The sequence below is a fragment of the Topomyia yanbarensis genome, chromosome 3 (genome assembly GCF_030247195.1).
Source record: "Topomyia yanbarensis strain Yona2022 chromosome 3, ASM3024719v1, whole genome shotgun sequence".
Lineage (NCBI taxonomy): Eukaryota > Metazoa > Arthropoda > Insecta > Diptera > Culicidae > Topomyia > Topomyia yanbarensis.
Genome location: NC_080672.1, coordinates 210,945,762 through 210,964,762, shown reverse-complemented (window position 1 = coordinate 210,964,762; position 19,001 = coordinate 210,945,762). Strand labels below are relative to the sequence as shown.

Sequence of the window (19,001 nt, the reverse complement as noted above, 5' to 3'; positions counted from 1 at the left end):
GACGACAGGAAATATAATCCGAGGGTCTTTCTCTACATCTACTTCATGGCGATCGGCATCTTGAAGAAATTGCAGAAACTGCAAAAAACTGGAAGTTAGATTTGGAAACAAGAGAATTCAATGAAACCTACCTTCTAGTTTTATGAACGATCAGCTCTTGTTTAAGTTTAAGTCGACGTCTGACTCTGCACTTTTTTGAGAACAAGTAGTTTTTTCACTCAGAACTTTGAAAATTTAATGATTACTCAAGAGATGAGTTAGTTCTACTCAAATTAAAACTATTTTTTGACATATTGCTATGACTTTTGAAATTGAGTACTCCGAACTCAAATTTTGAGTAGTTCTGAATGAGCGTGTAGTAACTCTAACTCAAACGTCAAAAGCAATAATAATATAAATCGTCTGATGGTTTTTGCTTGTTGCCTTCGCCAGTCCTCACCCAACTCTGTACAAGCATAATTTCTGCTTCAAACCTTTGGTTGAAAATCGTGCAAGTCAATAGTTGTTCTGAATTTCAGGTGTCCGATTTTTACGAAAAAAAAGTTATAAATGGCAGAAGAATTATGGCGCGAATGCGCTGCCTGGCTTACACGTTGCAAAGTAATTCCAGTGGATCATAAAGCCAACCAGCCTGAATCTGATATAAAAACTTTGGCCGCAATTTTACGTGATGGAGTGTTACTGTGTAATTTACTCATTTTTTTAGATCCCAGCGTATTTGACATGAAAGATTTCAATAGGAAACCACAAATGGCCCATGTAGGTATACCTTTGATGTTTTAAATACGGTAGTACACTTGGTCGAATATTTGACAAGGAAATTATTCATTAACGTCTACCGAATGTACAATATAATATCAAGCAAATTCGTAATTGCAATTTAATTGGCTCGTGACACCCTGTTGGTTACATTTGCAAACATTTTGCCAGGCCAAGCCGTTAACAATGCAGAACTCCGAGTTTAAGCATTAAGCAGGACTAAGAAAAAATGTATGGTAACATTTACCATATGATGAGGATAATTCGATTTTCTTCCCATGTATAACTTCCAGATATTATTCCTTGACTTGATTTATAGTACTAAACTGGCAGGCTATCGTACGATTAATAATAATAAACAATTAACTTCGTGAGTATAGTAATTTTGTAATTGTCAACTATTGTACACGGTAACCTGTTGTTATATTAACATTGCTTCAGGTCAAGGTTCTTAACCGACTATAGCATTAGGTCACTTTGACTAAATCCATGTTTAAGCACAGAGAACAGACATATAAGCTGGAACAAACTTTCCCGAAAAACCTGTGTAAACATTTAAATGAAAATACGTTGAAAATTACCATCGCATACAGGTTCACATGCGTGAGTCAACCACAGTTTATAGAGAACAGTTGCGCAAAGAGTGAAGTCAAAAAGTCTACCTATCGAGCACAATTGAAATCAATTTCTGACATCTTTACAGCAAAGCTGGATTCTAATTTTGCTCGATAGGTAGACTTTTTTGGCTTCACTCTCTGCACACTCTTTGCGTACCTTTCTACTAAGGCCTTTGTAGTTACCATTTTATCCAAGTTTGCACACAAGTCCCGTATAGCTATTGCTGGCCGATCGAAGCACCGGCCAGTGGCAAGTTGCTACTTGCTGTTGTCGTTTCAAAACGACAGTTTTATTTCTTACACAAGTTGAAAACTTTACTTGTCTGTCAGTTCTCGGTGGTTTAAGATCACTATACAAGAGCTTTGGACCATAATAATACTATTGAATATTCTATTGTAAGCTTGACCATTACAAATGGGATGCTCGGTGTAACAATATGCATAGTTATCTTGGCCTGGAACTGTTTATTGTAACTAAACCAGAAGAATGGAATATTTTACCATGCATTAGGCATAATAGTAAAATCACTGAGAACTGACATACAAGTCAAGTTTTCAACTTGTGTAAGAAATAAAACTGTCGCTTTGAAATGACAAGTAGCAACTTGCCACTGGTTAGCGCTTTGATCGGCCAGCAATCGCGATACGGGACTTGTGTGCAAACTTGGATACAATGGTGATTCACGCATGCGAACCTGTATACAGTCGTGATTCGCTGGTTGGGCCACAGCCTTGTCCAACTAACGAATTTTATTCGCTAGTTTGACCGACTGACCAACAAATGTTAAAAACTATCCAAAGGAGATGTTGGCAGTGTAAATGCATCTGTGCATATCTCTAAATACTGTCAGATTGATTGTCAAAATAAATTTGACACGAGATTTTGACGTTCAGATGCTTTTTAGTTGGACAATGGTCCAACTAGCGGAGGTCCAACTAAAAAGCGGTTCAGTTAAAAAGTGTCCAACCAGCGAATCAAGACTGTACGATGGTGATTTTCAACGTATTTTCATTAAAATGTTTACACAGGTTTTTCGGGAAAGTTTGTTCTAGCTTATATGTCTGTTCTCTGTAGTAAAATTGAACACTTTACCATGCATTGAATGTTTTACCATGCATTAGGCATAATAGTAAAATTGAACACTGTCGTATGAATTACCATTACAAGTGGGATGCTTTGCATAACAATAAACAGTCATCATGATCATGGTTTGTTTGTAATAAATAAAACATTGGGATTTTGACATTTCTTGTCCAGTTTTTTGTTTGTTTTGAAAATGGCGCGCCAATATAATTAAATAGACTGTAGGGATGGATTTGAGCGAGTTTTAGCCAATCTACCTTTTCAAAATTTCTCACGAGTTTCTTAGTTTATTGATAACATGCATATTTTATTATAAATTATAGTCGTTTCAGCAACCAAATCTTAGTCTTTCATTTTCTGCCTTTACGCTTAACTAATAGAAACTTGGTACTACAATTCGTTGCGGAACATAATCTTCCGTTTCGTAGGACTTAGAAGCCGATTCTTAGCGTACAGACCTTGGTACCATTTGTAAGGCTAGTGCTACACTCATATTTAGTAACTAAATATCGCTTCTGATTAGAACTCGTACATATAATGGCTTATGAGGCCATCGCCTTATCACAGATATTGTGTTGCAATCATTGGAAAATTAAATAATAATGAAGCGCGCAAAAATACACGCTCGCATTTTATGTGAACATTTTCATTGTAACGCGAACATTGACAAGTTTTATCTGAAGGAGACGATTTCCTTCGTTCGGAATGCCCCTCTGGAGCTCAAGGACGATGAGCTGTAGCGGACCTTGATTGCGGATGTTCCAATTCTGAAGGTTGAGCGCATAAAGCGGAGAGCTGCGAACAAACAGCTGGTGGAGGCAGAACTAGGACCTGGTAGCACGTATCGGTTACGATCAACAGGCGTCTCGAACAATGGTTGGACCTTTGCACCTTCGACAACAATGCTACATTCAGCGTCAGCCAAACGTGGCAGGCAGCGAATCAATAAAATAATCCCAATGGGTCCTGCGCGTGGGATTAGGAAAAGGGGTCACTTTAGATAATTGCTACCGGGTCCATTGAAGGTTCCATACCTGATTCTATTCAATCATTCGCTCGATCAATTTCTTCTCTTCAACTTAATTGCTGCAAGAGTAACTTTTCACTCTTTTAACTAATTCTTCTGGTATAAACTTCTTCTAAAACTTTTCACCGATCTTAACGTCTTGGTGGTCAAAGTGGAAAAGAACCTCAAACTGGCGTTGGACCGGTAGCAGACCTCCACTTTTCCTATCCCTTACCCAATTTCCTTTTATTTCCTTTCCTTGATCATCAATTTCCCTTTTCCCTCTTCTTCTCTGATCCACACTAATGAGTGTTGTATGTCAAGTGGGTGTGTATTACAATGATACATTTTAAATTGACCGTTATATTCTGGAGGTTATTTTCATTCATATTATCTATGTTAACTAATTCTAGGGTTTCGCGGAGGTGTACTCCATATGGTATAATGGACGTTTTGCATAATCGACATTTAGCATAATGCTTATTGAAAGGTAGCGACATTTGGCATAATGGACGTTTGGCATAATGGACATTTGGCATAATACCTATTGGGGGTTAAGGGACATTTGGCATAATACCTATGGGGGGGCAATTGTCGAGACCTCGTAGGATAATTTTTTCCAACAATTTCCTGATGCAGTATAGCATTGCAATCGGTCGATACGAGTTATGGTCGGAGGCTGGTTTTCCCGGTTTTGGAATTGCGATAACTCTCACTTGTCCCCAGTCCTGCGGGACTATGTTCTGCTCAAGAAGCTTATTGAATAAATTTAACAAGCGTCTTTTTGCTAGGTCAGGCAGATTCTTCACCAAGTTGAATTTAATTCTGTCTGGACCCGGAGCATTATTGTTGCATGAGAAGAGTGCAATTGAAAATTCCATCATTGTCAAAGGCGAATCTATGGAATCGTTACTTGTGGGAGCATCGCGAATGATTTTCTGCGCAGGAGCAGAATATGGACAAACTTTCTTGGCAAAATTAAATATCCAGCGATTCGAAAAATCTTCGTTTTCATTAGTTACGTTTCGATTCCTCATTCTTCTGGCTGTGTTCCAAAAAGTACTCATTGATGTTTCTCTTGACAAGCCATCAACGAAACGTCTCCAATAACTAGACTTTTTGGCACGACGGAGACTGTCAAATTTGTTTTGTAAAATCGAATAATTCTCAAAGTTTGCACGTGTACACCCTTTCCGTTTCATAATTTCTTTGTAAGCAAATTGTTTAGCTTCATATGCATCCGAGCACTCTTTGTCCCACCAGGGATTAGGAGGCCGGCTGTTCATTATCATGCCAGGATTGCATTTCGTTTGGGTAGCTCTTCCGTCGAAACAAGAGAGGTGGAAATTAAAGATTGGTATTTTTTCCAATAAATATTTCGTGTCAAGTCATAAGGGACATTGATTGAATTCGTGAGACCTAATTCACTGTTAATTGAAATAACGACTGGCAAATGATCGCTACCGTGAGGATCAGGTACAACCTTCCACGTGCAATCTAATCGAAGTGATGTCGAGCATAGAGATAGATCTAATGCACTTGGTCATGCGGGTGGTCTGGGAATACGTGTTGCTTCGCCTGTATTTAAAACTGTCATTTTGAGCTCGTCACAAACATTGTATATCAAAGCAGTGTTGCTGAACTCGTAAAAATAACTCTTATATTTCTCATTCGCGTGTTCTCATTGCGCCCAACACTCGTATCCGAGTGTTCTCCATACATGCTTTTCTTTCGTTCGCTCCCCAGCCGGGTAGAATTTCTGCGAGTTCTAGTCGGCCAAAAGCCACTCAAATTGCACATATTGAAACCCATTCTTTCGTTCGCACCCACCCACTGGCGCTCACTCCTACTGCTGCTACCACTCGTCCATGCTCTCACTCGCCTAAGCTCCCACTCGCCCATGCTCCCACTCGTCCGCACTCCCACTCGTAGCCACTGGCGCTCTTTAACCCACTCGTATCCACACGCACTCTTAAAGGCGTTCGCCTGCACTCGCACTCTTGCAGTCGCCAGCGCTCTCGTCCCGTCTCGCATTTCGTTCTTCGTTGGTAGACCAAGAATGCTGCAAATGAATTTATTCGGATATTTTATGTACAAAGTCCAAGCCGCGGCTGTTTGAAGATCGAATTGCACAATACGTCTGGCTTTCGTCACCGGTACAGCACGTCAGGGAACGTCAAAATTAGTTATATGCAGTTAAATGGAGGTATTCACATACAATATCAACAGCACGGAATGCTTTGACGTACGGAAAGAGTGAACGAGAGATGCATTCAACTTAACTTGATGGAACGATGACGTGGCGTTGACGGACATTAACGTTGATGGAAGCTGATGTATCGTATGGATTGAGGTTGATATGACACTGGTATAGCGGAAAAGGAAATGGCGCGGGAAATTCTCGATTCATCGGTTCACTTGTTGTACAATGAAGTCATAAACGCATCCGTATGAAATGCGGTCGCATTAAAGCGCAAAAATACCTATATTGAAGTTTGAGATTTTTTGTGGAATAATGAAATTTTTTTGTCAAATACCATGAAGGCACATAATTCCGCGCAGTTTAGAATTCCGCGCACTCTGAGCTATTTGCCAAATTGCAGAAGCAGGCTTGTTAAAATAATTGAACATGGCATACACATATGCTGCTTATGTTTATCCATACCGACGGAGAAAAAAATATTTTTTTTTCTGGTGGCTCATCTACCTGCAAAATAATAAAATAGATCGCTCGTCCTTGTGGCCGCCATGTTTGCATATTTCCTAAGCGATTGCGTTAAGACCATAATGTAGACAGTATAACTAATTTGAAGCGAAACGGTTGATTTTCATTTTCAAACTTTTAAACAAAATAAAAAGAGTGTGTTGAATTACAATTCAGAAGACCAAAATGGCCAGCACATTTATAAATAGGTATTATCTAGGGTATTATCAGTGAAATTACAGTGCGCGGAAAAAGGTGCACTAAATTTAGGCGAACCCAATTCCGCTCATAAAAATTGTAGTTTCAGCCGACAAGAAAAACATATAATACACTCTAGAAAACGTCAAAAACCATTGCTTATGGTCCGGCAAGGACATTTGGTCGGTGTTAAGTCAGACCGGACTAGGTCGCAAAACTTCAAAAAATGAGATAATGAAAATACTGGATAAAGAATTTCTTCAGCTACATTCAACTTTTGCCAGATTTGAAATATGTAACCATAAACAAGAATCATGGCAAAAAGTAAAGTATAACGTATTCAAAATTTAAACTCGTTTTTCTCGAAATCAATATTTTGTCACATAGTCCAGTCTGGCTTAACACCAACCATTTCATCTAAAGAGCTGCGAAAACTCCGGGAAGGTAATGGATAAAAGGTTTCTTTCAGCGACATTCAAACATATCTGGAAGAGTATCAAACCTGTCTTCAAACATTGAGTCGGAGTTATGAAAGATTCGAACTAAAACAGGGAGATAAAAGAGTACATGTACCTGACCCATACTCTCTTATGTTTTTGGTTTAGTACGAATCTCCCAAAACTTCTGCTTCCAACGGTTACTGGAAGAAATTTGATTACCGAACCTGCTGAACCGGTAACATCGCAAAATCCTTTGATAAAACTTGTCACAAACCAGCAAACGTAAATTCCAATACAATATGAAAGGATAATTATCGTTTATTGCGACTAGTCTATCAGCAATATTTCGATGAGGTTACAAGGAAGAAAAAAATGTTGAAATAAATTTACAAAGAAAAAAGAGAAGTGAGATTGAATAAAAAGCTACAGAACAGATAAAAACGAGCAAGTAAAAAAACTTTTGACGAAGAACAGAAAGAAAGGGAACTGCAGTGTAAAAACCAATCCAATCTAAAACTGATGATGTAAATGTAATGAATTAATCCACAATTCGAACACATATCAAAAAGAAACAATTCAAAGGATAGATTCTTTACCGTGGTTCAATGGAAATTATATTCACCGCAGTTACCTAAGTAAACCTTATTCAAATGATACCCTAAAATTGAGTAAAAATTCTATTCTGGTAGTTTTTCGTATTCTACAATACGTTAATAAAAATTCTATAGATTTAGATGAGGTTCCACTTTTGTTGGAATCCTACTAAATAATGTTCTGCACGGAATTTGAAGCACCTGTGCGCGGAATTTCAATCAGTGCAATATATGATGCGCGGAATTTGGTGCAACAGCACATCTTTCATTTTTGTAATTTTGTGTAATTCTGTTTAAATTCTCCTGTTGTTATAATTTTCCATAGTAACATAATAAAATTGCTAGCCAGTGGGACTTATTGCATAACTCTAACAATTTGGATTGATTTTTCATAACGAATTTAGCTTTACTCATGCCTTAGGTGCGCGGAATTATGTGCCTTCACGTTATGTCACTGAATGAATATATGCATAAATCGCTAAGAATTTGCTTTGTGCAGAAAATTTTCGTAAAATATCGAATTGAATAGCTGCTCCAAGAGTGAAACTAATTTTCATAAAAAAAATGAAAATTTTAGTGGTGTTTGAAATAAAATTCATTTTGCCAGCTCGATCCCTTTAATTAAAAAAAATTGGTATACAAATATCGATCTTAAAAGATCGAATAAAAAGAAATTACTTATAATTGAACACGATAACTTTTCTAAGATGAACGAAAATAAATTCGTGCAAACAACGAAATTGTTAGTAATACACACAAACCTTTTTTTAAATAACACCATTTCGTTTCATTCACGAAAAATAATTTCGATATCGTACAATGTACACTTAATATGCAAAATGCAAAAAAAAATGAAAATTTGTGAATGAAATGACCGAAATCTACTATTTACAATGCACGAAAATACTTCGATGCAGAAAATGACGAATGAAATCGTGCATTGCACGATCATTTTTTCCATTTACGAATTTATATTTTCAGTGTATAATTTCTGAATTGGTTGATTTTTTTATCATTCCAAAATTCAAAATGGCGGCTCGCGTCGACCCCTGCACGACATCATCTTTGAACTTCAAATCCGCGGCCTGTTTCATTTCACAAGATTTATAAAATTCTTTATGACTTATATTGCCTATGATCGCAAGTCAGTCCCATAAAGATAGGAAATCCCATAGAAAACGGAACAAATATGCAATCATGGGTAGTATACATCTATGACCATTCCTTGTAAAATTTGCATTAAATGAATCGGATCAAGATCTGTGCTTGATATTCGGATTAAATACATGATTTCGAGATAAACGCATTTAATGCGGTTCACTACAAAAATTCAAATCAATTAACAAACATTGGCTTCTAGAGAATATGTATGTAAGAGATCGACTACCGTCATAAAGTGAATTTCTAAACATAAGCATAATTTGTTGAAAATTTCGTGACCAATTTCAACATACGCTATGTCATTCACTTTCAAGTTGACAGGTTTTTCATATGCTAGATTTCACCCTAAGGAGGAAAATTGCGTAAATTGGGGTTTTCATAACCAAACCATACGTATTCATTTCAAATTGATGCTTTTTCATCCACCAACCAAAGTTGTCATCTGCTCTGTAGAGGCCAGCTTAGGTTAAATGTTGACATATCTTGTGTTTTAAAGCTTACATGAACAGTAAGAAGTATGTTCAGAATAGTTTTGCTGGAAAAATCTAGTCAATATCCCAGTACAGAGACAGAGCCGTAGCAACCTAAGGGGCAAGAGGGGGCTTTGCCCCCCCAAGCATTTTTCCGCCGCACCTAGCATTTTTCTCATATATGAAATCGATATTAGAAAGAAAAAAAATCAAATAAAAAGCAATAGAGATTTATTTGTATAGTTTATACTACTGCGTTCACTTTATTTTTATGTTGAACAATTATATTCCATCATTTTTTAACCTTCCGTCTCTCGTGCTAGTGCACTGAGTGCACGCCGCTCTCAAAATCTAGCGAAATCGTTTTAGGACACCAGCGGCTGCTCGTTCGGTGAGCCATTTGCGCGACGGAGGGTTAATATAATTGCACCTTACGATGCTTTTGTGCGTTGAATCTTAAAAGAAATTCGTACACGTTTAAAAAATCTAGTCGTTTGTGTTCGAATGCCAGAAACGATAAATTGTTTAATCTATCAGTGGACACGTTAACACGTTGAGGTCGCATGATCCGTGTCAATGCCGAAAATGATGATTCGCATACTGCCGTTCCGGACGGAAAAGTTTCGATAGTTGCAAAAAGATTGTACACGTTTTCCATTCCTTGGCGCACCTTATACAGCTCTGTCAGTATTACAGTCTTGATTTTTTTATCTTCCGGCCTCTTCAAATTGTTGAATTTCTCATTCTTTGCGCGGATTTCATCGATGTATTCTTTGGCAATTTTTACAGAGCCGTAGCAATCCTGTTTTGCGTGAGGGGGCAATTTTTTTTATTAAACTTAACGTATATTTAAAGCAAGGGACTGGAAGAAAAAATATTTTTAATATTTAGAACCACAGTACTCAAGACGATTTGGTGTTTAATGTGGATGAAGCAATTGCGCAATGTCGCGACACGGATCCAATGTCACGCCCCAGGATCCCGAAGCTGAAGTATTCTTTTAAGTTAACCTGTGAACTTCAGGTCATGAATGGTAACGTGCTCCCAATTCACCTGGAATTTGTGCAGAACTTACTACAGTGGCAACCGTAAGATGTTTACGGTAGCGGAGATTGGAGAGTCGGATCTGGAACAACTCTGCCGCTATCATTTCACATACTGAGCTTCGCATACTAGGAGCTCGCCAGCTGACGAAAAAACACAACACACTAATTCAGTAATGGAGTGTTTTATCGAAATGGCTAAGGCGTTACACTTCTATGACCAAATCAGCCACAAGAAGCCCAATTTCAGCGAAGGTCTACCGGATATCAGCGATGTTATAGCTTTGAATCAGTATTTGGGAGGTCCCCGTACAATATCGCGAAGGACAACAGTGGTTTAGGTGCGTGGAGAAATGACCAGGCGAAGAAATCGACGAGATGTTAGCTGTCTCCGTCGAAACCAATGATGTATGCGAGGGTACACAGTATCTTAGAAATTGGGCGTTACGCGAACCCCATTTATCGCCGGATTTCATCACCCGTGGTACCACAATTCTCATCCCCAAGGACATACTAATTACCTGTCTAAGAAGTCTGCACAAGATCATGAGCACCTTCATCACTACATACAGCCCACTATGAGAAGAATAGCACCAGAAGGACCAGAGGAGCAGAAGGGTGTAAAAAAATACACAAGACTGAAAAGATCAAGTTATCCTCCATGCAATCATTGTTTGTATTTGTATTTGTATTTATCATATATACACCAACAGGCAACTCAAAGCCACAATGATGTCTTAATGCTAAACTTATTGCTAACAGTCAAATCGTTACAAACTTTGATAAAAATAATAACAATACAGTGAAAAAATCAACAATGAAGGAATCAGCCGACATTACGGGTCCGTTGAGGCTAGGTAAAATCATTGGCGTTGGGCGAGGCAAATTAAAGTCGAAAGCTGATGAGACTCGGTTGACGATCCTTTGTAGGCCCGTAATGGCCCCGTGCATAATTAGTGCGTTGAAATGGCAATCGGAGCATGAGGTTGTTACGCGTTGTTCGAGGTGCAACATTTATGTTAATTTTTTCCAAGGTGGCTGAGCAATCCAGATGACCTCACAAAGTATCAGCATCAAACAAAGCCCTTGCTGTATTCCATTGAACAATCAGGGGTTCCAAACTAATCAGCTGGCACCGGCTTTCGTAACTTGGCAGACGGACGGGATCTCTCTACGGTAAACTACGAAGCGCAAAACGTAAAAAGCGTCGTTGCACGGACTCAATTCTCTCAATACCGTTGTTATAGTTTGGGCTCCAAACTTCGCAGCAGTACTTCAGGATTGAGTACGACAAAGAGCAGTACAGCGCTTTGAGACAATACATGTCAGTAAAATTTTTCGCTATCCTGAAGATGCATCCCAGCATTCGATATGCTTTGCTAACTGTATAAGAGACGTGCTGTTTAAACGCAAGTTGCGAGTCTCCTAGACACTCCTAGATCCTTCACCTGACTAACGCGTTCAATTTCAGTATCAGGTAGACAGTAGTTTAAACAAATCGGGTCTTTTTTCGTGAGAACGATGTCACCTAGCACTTTTTTGGATTTACACACATACGGTTCGTGTTACACCAGTCAGCGAAGGTTTCATACTGTGGTTGGAGTAATCTGCAATCTTCAGTAGAGCTGATGAGAAGAAACATCTTGACATCGTCTGCGAAGGACAGGCGTGGAATCTTCAGAACTAGATGAACGTCGTTGAAGTAAAGCAGAAACATCAGCGGTTCCAAGTGACTTCCCTGGGGTACTCCTGACGTAGAAATAAATGTGGGTGCCTGATAATCTCCAATGACAACCACTATTTCTCGACCTAAAAGGTAGGATCGAAACAATTGCAACAGACTATCGTTAATTCCAAATCTCTCCATTTTAGCGATTGTTATTTCATAGTTCACTTTGTCAAAAGCGGCAGATAGGTCTGTATAGATAACATCGGTTTGAGCGCGACGTTCCATACTCTCTGTTATGTATGATGTTAGGCAAAGCAGGTTAGTCGTTGTCGAACGGCCAGACATGAAGCCATGTTGATCGTCACTTAGGTACTGCCTGCAGTGAGCCTGAAGAGGTTCCATAATCACCAACTCTCGAACAACTTCGAGACAGCACTCAATGAAGTAATTCCCCGGTAATTATCGACGTCTCGCTTATTACCCTTTTTATGGACTGGGAACATGTTCGCGGACTTCCAGCAGGATGGAAAGATGCCAATTAGGCAATCCACCACGACGTTTGATTGACAATTCAGCGAGTGATTTTGTCAACAAGTTTTCTCCAGCGAACAGAAAAACCCGTCCGACGACCATACTTCGTTAGCCCGATTCGTTTGATGTTGGATCAAATCGGCGATTTTGTCAGACATCGCACCCACCCGAGTTACGTCAGAAGAAAAAATCATCTGATCAGAAATGCCTCATGGATTGTCTAATGGCAATAGATGCTCTAAAGATGCGAAGAAGGGGAAGTGCTAAAACGTCGATGTGCCTTTTTTAAAGTACTGAAGGGAAACCATCGGGTCCCGGATTGAAAGACGATTTTAACCGAGAACAAGCTCTGGTATTCATCTTTCATTGACATCAATAGCGCTTAGAGTTTGGCTCACAACCGGAACTTGACTAACAGCGAGTTCAATTTGATCAACTGTTAAGGCCTCATATGTGAACACATTCGCGAATTTCTCCGAAAAAATTCTGCACATATCTTGGGATGTGATAGCTGTGCGGCCGTTGAAAGTCATAGACGACGGCAGTCCGGATTCCTTGCGCTGCTCACTCACAAATTTCCAGAAACGTTTTGGGTGCAACTTGAGAATACGCTGAATGTTTTGCTGATATCGAAAGAAACAATCCTGGCTAGCTCGTTTATAAGCATGGTTGAGACTGACGTAATAGTTTCTGAGTGGAATTGTGCGATACTTGGTCAACCTCCGTAGAGCAGCTCTCCTAATGGACTTCAGCCGTCGCATCGTGCTCGTTTGCCAAGGATGGCCAATTTGTTGATGATGAATTTCGGGACGTGTCTGTCAATAACATAACCCAAAACGTTGGAAAATGTTTGAACTGCTGTATCAACATCTTCGGGGTCCAGAAAATTTAGCCAATCGAGAATGGAGAAGAGGTCTGCGATGTTGTTGGAGAAGTAGTGTGTAACCAACGAAACATTAGTATACCGATTACAAGAAGACATACAACTCCATATCGCACTCGCTCCTCATCAAGGTATTAAAGATGTATAAAGCTGATCCTGTAGTCTAAGGTTCCTACGGCAGGTGATGGAGAGAGGAACGATAAAACTGCTCAGCTCAGAAGTGGAAAAGACGTGTTGCGGTCTAGAATGCTTCGCGTCTTAAGGGGGACCTTCCAAGACGATTCTTTTATCCCGCACAGTAGGACACCTCAATGACTATCAGATAAGGTATAAAGAAAGCTCACCGGAAGAGACGTCCCATACTTTCTACGTGGACGACATCAAGATCTATGCTGACTCGACAGAACGACTGGGTGTAGTCATCAAACTAGCCGAAAGAATTGGTGGCGATATCAGCATAGCGTTTGACCTAGAGAAATGCCGATCTGCTCCGCTACTATCAGGGCGATTGGTCGAGACTGGAGACTGCGAGATCGACGATGGTGAGATGATTCGGCACACGATTCGAGGCGAATCATATCAGTATATCGGATTCCGGCAGCTCCTCGGGATTCGCCACACCGACATTTGGCTTAAGCTCCGAAATAACGTTCCATTATATTACTTTTAGGTGAATTAACTAAACGATATACTTCTGGAGATGCGCAATCATAAGGGCAAAAACTTCTCCGAACAATCTATACTTCTAAAGTTAAAGAGTTTAGACGCTATTAATTTTGAGCACGAAAACGACGTTTTAAAACACTGTGCAGAGTGGAAGTGGCTAGCTGTGCATGGTGCCCATCCACACCAGTTGGAGCAACCGTACATCGACAAGACTGCATCTAATTTTTGAAGAATTTGTGTTCTCATTCGGCCCTTCATTGTGCAATTTGCTATATTATGACAGATCGTCTAGGCGCGGTGTTTCATGAAGCGCGGCCATTTGCGGCAATGAAATTTCGGGTCGATACTATTTAACCCAGAATACAATATACAAATAGTCCTCTTGCTTTTTATTTGATTAATCTATAATTTCGCTCGGCGCAAAACGCGTGGGGGGGCAAAGCCCCCTCTTGCCCCTTAGGTTGCTACGGCTCTGTGTTGAGAAATCTTTTTTCAATATCAAGTAAGTGGTTTCCTACGTGGATATGTTATATATTTTTTGCTTTCTCCTATGCGACTCTTCTGAACTAAATATTCCGCAAGACGTTTGTTCGCCAATTCACCAGTGGGTTATGGTTTTCTCCGACATCGCGTCCGATCTTTCGTTGGTCCTATTCGTTAGATTGTAAATCGAATCTACGATTTTGAGGGACTTTGTGGTATATTGGATAGGATGACGGTCGAACCACGTGTCGCTTCTGGATTGTTCGAAATAAACTGTTTTGCCCTGTGACAATCTGCGGTGGTTTTCAACGAAAACCGGTTTTCATCCAAGTGAAGAAATTGTCCGTTAGATCACTCTGAAAGTGGATTTCGCTGATAATAGCTGTTGAAAACCTGCTCAGAAATGAATCAGAAACCGCTAGTGATCACTCGAAAACGCTATCAGTGAGTGGCGTTCGCGCGTACATGCGCAGGCATATGGTACCTCAAATTGCTATTTAGATTGTTTTATGCGCATATAATGCTGGTTTTTTAAATATACAAGAAATTTAATCGAAAAAAAAATTGCCCCCTCACGCAAAACAGCATTGCTACGGCTCTGTACAGAGATATTCACAGGGTCAATGAAATCGAAAATGAATGGAAAATGATTGAACAGCCCGGCTGTTTGAATGAATGATGCAAACGAAAACTGCGAATTGAACATAGTAGCCATATGACCGTTTATACCTTTTGTCGTGGATTTTAGACAACCATGTTTACCGTTAAAATTTATCACACCTTCGATGAAAGAACGATCAAGAGAGTCACAAATAAAACAACGTATTCTGACTGTAACATGATTACCATTAATCACCAACCCATGCTCTAAAAAAAGTATTAGCTCATCTATAAATGGATTTAGAAAATCAGTAGCACTTTTAGGTTTGCTGGTTCCACAATATATTCCTATTATAGGAAACTCGTGTGCCTTGAAGAGAATTGGCCAAAAGTTTTTAGTACTACTTTTGTAAACTGGTGAACCGTCAATGTTAATAGTCGACGATATTGATAAAGGTCGATCAAACTGTTCCAATGCTTTAGTAGTTTTCAAATCCCTGGTGCCAATTTGTCCATTTCACAACATTACTACTATGCGTATGTTTCTAAGGGTCCTCATAATGGTACGAGCATTACTCGGCAGACTCCAATTCTAGTGGGAGTTGAGGATTCCTACAGTAGATTTCACTGCGGTTTGAGTGGTGTGGAACTTCGTGGACTAGTACCGAATGTCAGCAGCAAGATTCGTCCTGTCAGCTGCAAATGTTTGCCTTGTAAATAATCTTGCAATGTTGAATATAAATAAATAATAATGGCTAATAAATAATGGCTGCTATTTTGAATAATAACCCGGTGTTCATTAACATTTATAAATCGTTTATTATTGAATTCACACATTATTTTATATGTCTCACTTTATGCTACAAATGTGAAAACTTTAGGAATGGTTGAATTTATTTACACATTGCTACAATGATGCAACATATAATCCGACTTCAAGCGACTATTTTTATTGTTATAAGCTATCAGTTTGTACGACGTATTACCTACACAATACAGTGTGATAAAGGAAACTTTTGGAACTCACGTATATTGATCAGTTTAAGGAATTCTGACGAGTTTCAGCATACATAACATGAATTCATCTGCATGGTTATGCGATTCTGTGATATTAATCGCAATAAGTTCATATAATATCATTATATGCGAAAAAAGACATACATGACCCATACAGATATACGATAATGATTTTAACCAGTTCTTTGTACGATGTATTCCATGCTCCTTTATGCGATTTCTGGTTGTTTGGGACATGTCCAATTTGTAGTGGCAATCATCCGGTGAAAGACTGTAAATCTGGAGAACATAAATGCGCAAACTGCCAGAAAGTTAGAAGTGAACAGAAATTAATTATTGATATAAACCATACCGCATGGAGCAACCAATGCCCAGCGCCAGCGACGAACTGAGCGAGTTGATTTCTCTACATAGCAATTAGAGCAACACTATGAAATTTTATTTTTGAACATTGCTGTGGTTCCCTCACACTTTGATGAGCAAAAGCTTCTTATTGGCCGTGTGAAACCAAAGCTAGTAGTATTGATAGAGACCCATTTGACTCAAACCCGAGATATGGATGAGTTTTCTATCTCAGGGTATACATTGGTGAGTTGTTTTTCCAGATCGGTGCATACTGGATGGGTTTTGATGTACATAGTTGATTGTGTAGAATTTGAAATAATTTCCAACTAAACGGTCGGCGATATTTGGTTTTTGGCAGTAGAAATTAAGCATTCTACCGGGTATCTATGGAGGAGTTTACCATTCATCAAGTGGAAGCCACCGAGATTTCCTGGAAGCGTTTGAAGATTGGTTACAGGAAATTATTTCGGAGGAGAAAATAAATTGGTGGAGATTTAAATATCCAGTGGGGTGAACGTGGTTATTTGGATATTTGGTTTTTGGCAGTAGAAATTAAGCATTCTACCGGGTATCTATGGAGGAGTTTACCATTCATCAAGTGGAAGCCACCGAGATTTCCTGGAAGCGTTTGAAGATTGGTTACAGGAAATTATTTCGGAGGAGAAAATAAATTGGTGGAGATTTAAATATCCAGTGGGGTGAACGTGGTTATTCTCGAGAACTGAAAACAATAGTAGATGCCGTAGGAATGAAGCAAAAAGTTTCGGAAGATACCCGTGTTTGCCTCAGGAGCAGCAGTTTGATTGACTTGGTTTTCTCCAATATTGAGGAGTGCGAAGCTAAAATTTTAGAGGAGTGGAAAATCACTGACCATGAGACAATCGGAGTAGCTTTTATTGATTCTCCAAAGTTGTACTTGCCAGATCGTAATAGCACACATGTTTCATGGAAAATGTACTCTAGACAAAAGCTACAAAGCATTCTCAGAAGCGACAGAACGCTTTTGAATGACATAGCATCAGTGGAGGGAAAAGCCCAAGTTCTTAGTTCCGCTCTGACAAGTGCAGTAGCTCAATTAACCGAAGTGCGTGTAAATAATTCCTCCAAATAGACCAAATAAATGGTTTGGACCTCGTTTGGCATCGATAAAATCCCAAAGAGATAGTGCGTATAGATTATTTAAAGAAACAAAAATCTCATAGAACTGGCAGGCTTTTAAAATCCTCCGCAACAACTATGTGCGTGAGCTTCGTTTAGCAAAAAACCTATCAGTTCAGCAAGAAATAGATGAATGTGCTGGCGACTCCAAAAGGCTCTGGAAATGTTTAAAAGCTCTTATCAAACCTGGAGATGATAAAAATACAAAGGTTATTTTTGATGGTTCGGACTAGGTGTATTCTGACGAAGTTACAGCAGAAAAACTTAAGTTTTTTTTTATCAAAAGCGTTGAAAAGATTCACGAAGCTATTCCACCACCTACAGGACGACTAGTGGAGGAAAGCGAGGTAACCGAAAATCAGTTTTGTGTTTTCAAGCCTATCAATATGCTTAAACTTAAAGAAATTGTCTCGGACCTTAAGAATTGTTCGGGAACGGACAATGTTACTAAGCGGGTGCAGGTGGATGCGTTTGACATAATTGCTGATAGACTGTTAACAGTTGATAATGAGTCACTCCGGCAAGGCGTTTTTTCGGAAGCATGGAAGAAGACGGTCGTAATTCCAGTTCCAAAAGCTCCAAATGCATTACGAGCAGAGGATCACAGGCCGATAAATATGCTACCGAACTAGGAGAAAGTTTTAGAAACGGTCGTCAAAGAACAATTGATGGGCTATGTAGATAGTTCTGGTATACTGTTGTGTGAACAATCAGGATTTCGGAAAAATCATTCGTGTGAAACAGCGCTTAATCTCTTATTGTTGAAATGGAAGCAGGCCATTGAGAATGGAAAAGTTGTCTTGGCAGTTTTTGTTGACTTGAAACGAGCATTTGAAACAATTGATCGCCGTAAACTGATTTGCGTTTTGGAGAAATATGATGTAAAAGGAAATGCTCTTGAGTGGTTTCGCAGTTACTTAGACGTACGCAAGTTACAAGGTACAACCGCGCTACATCATCGGAAGCCGAAATTAACCTTGGTGTACCACAGGGTAGTGTACTAGGACCACTGTTGTTTATCCTATACATTAATGACATGAGAAACATTTTGGAAAATGCGGAAATAAACTTGTTTGCCGATGACACAGTTTTGTTTATCATCGGTAATAGTTTCGATGAGTGCATCAGGCTAATGAACCTTGAGCTGATTAAGTGATTGGTTGAAGTGGAAAAAACTCAAACTGAACATTTCCAAGACCAAATATATGATTGTAACTACGCGACAGATGAATGAAAGTACTGCAACAGTTGAATAGATGGAGAGATAGTTGAACGAGTTGCAACTATCAAATATCATGGGGTCATATTGGACGAAAAACTAAATTTTAATGAGCACGTGAACTATACAATCCGGAAGGCTGCCAGAAAGTTTGGCATTCTTTGTAGGATTAATAGGTTTCTCACATTTGACTCAAAGATAACTGTTTACAAGACCATAATAGCTCCCCATTTTGATTACTGTGCTTCTATTTTGTTTTTAGCATCCAAGAAACAGCGTAAGCGAATGTAGATCTTACAAAACAAGGTGATGGGACTGTTACTACGATGTGACAGACTAACTCCGCGACATTTGA

General features: G+C 39.2%; 1 protein-coding gene across 3 annotated transcripts in view; it reads left to right on the top strand.

The window, feature by feature from the left end:
• The first annotated feature begins 368 nt into the window (after positions 1–368).
• The window catches only part of LOC131690670 (protein vav), a 1,592,017-nt gene continuing 1,573,384 nt past the window's right edge, over positions 369–19,001 (top strand). Inside the window, exon 1 of one of the 3 annotated variants that reach the window (XR_009305611.1) lies at positions 369–759. Coding sequence is in view for 2 of the 3 variants with exons in the window: in XM_058976597.1 (XP_058832580.1) it covers positions 550–759 (210 nt within the window). In the remaining variant the exon portion in view is untranslated. The remainder of the gene's footprint in view (positions 760–19,001) is intronic. The other 2 variants (XM_058976597.1, XM_058976596.1) reach the window with 2 other exon arrangements.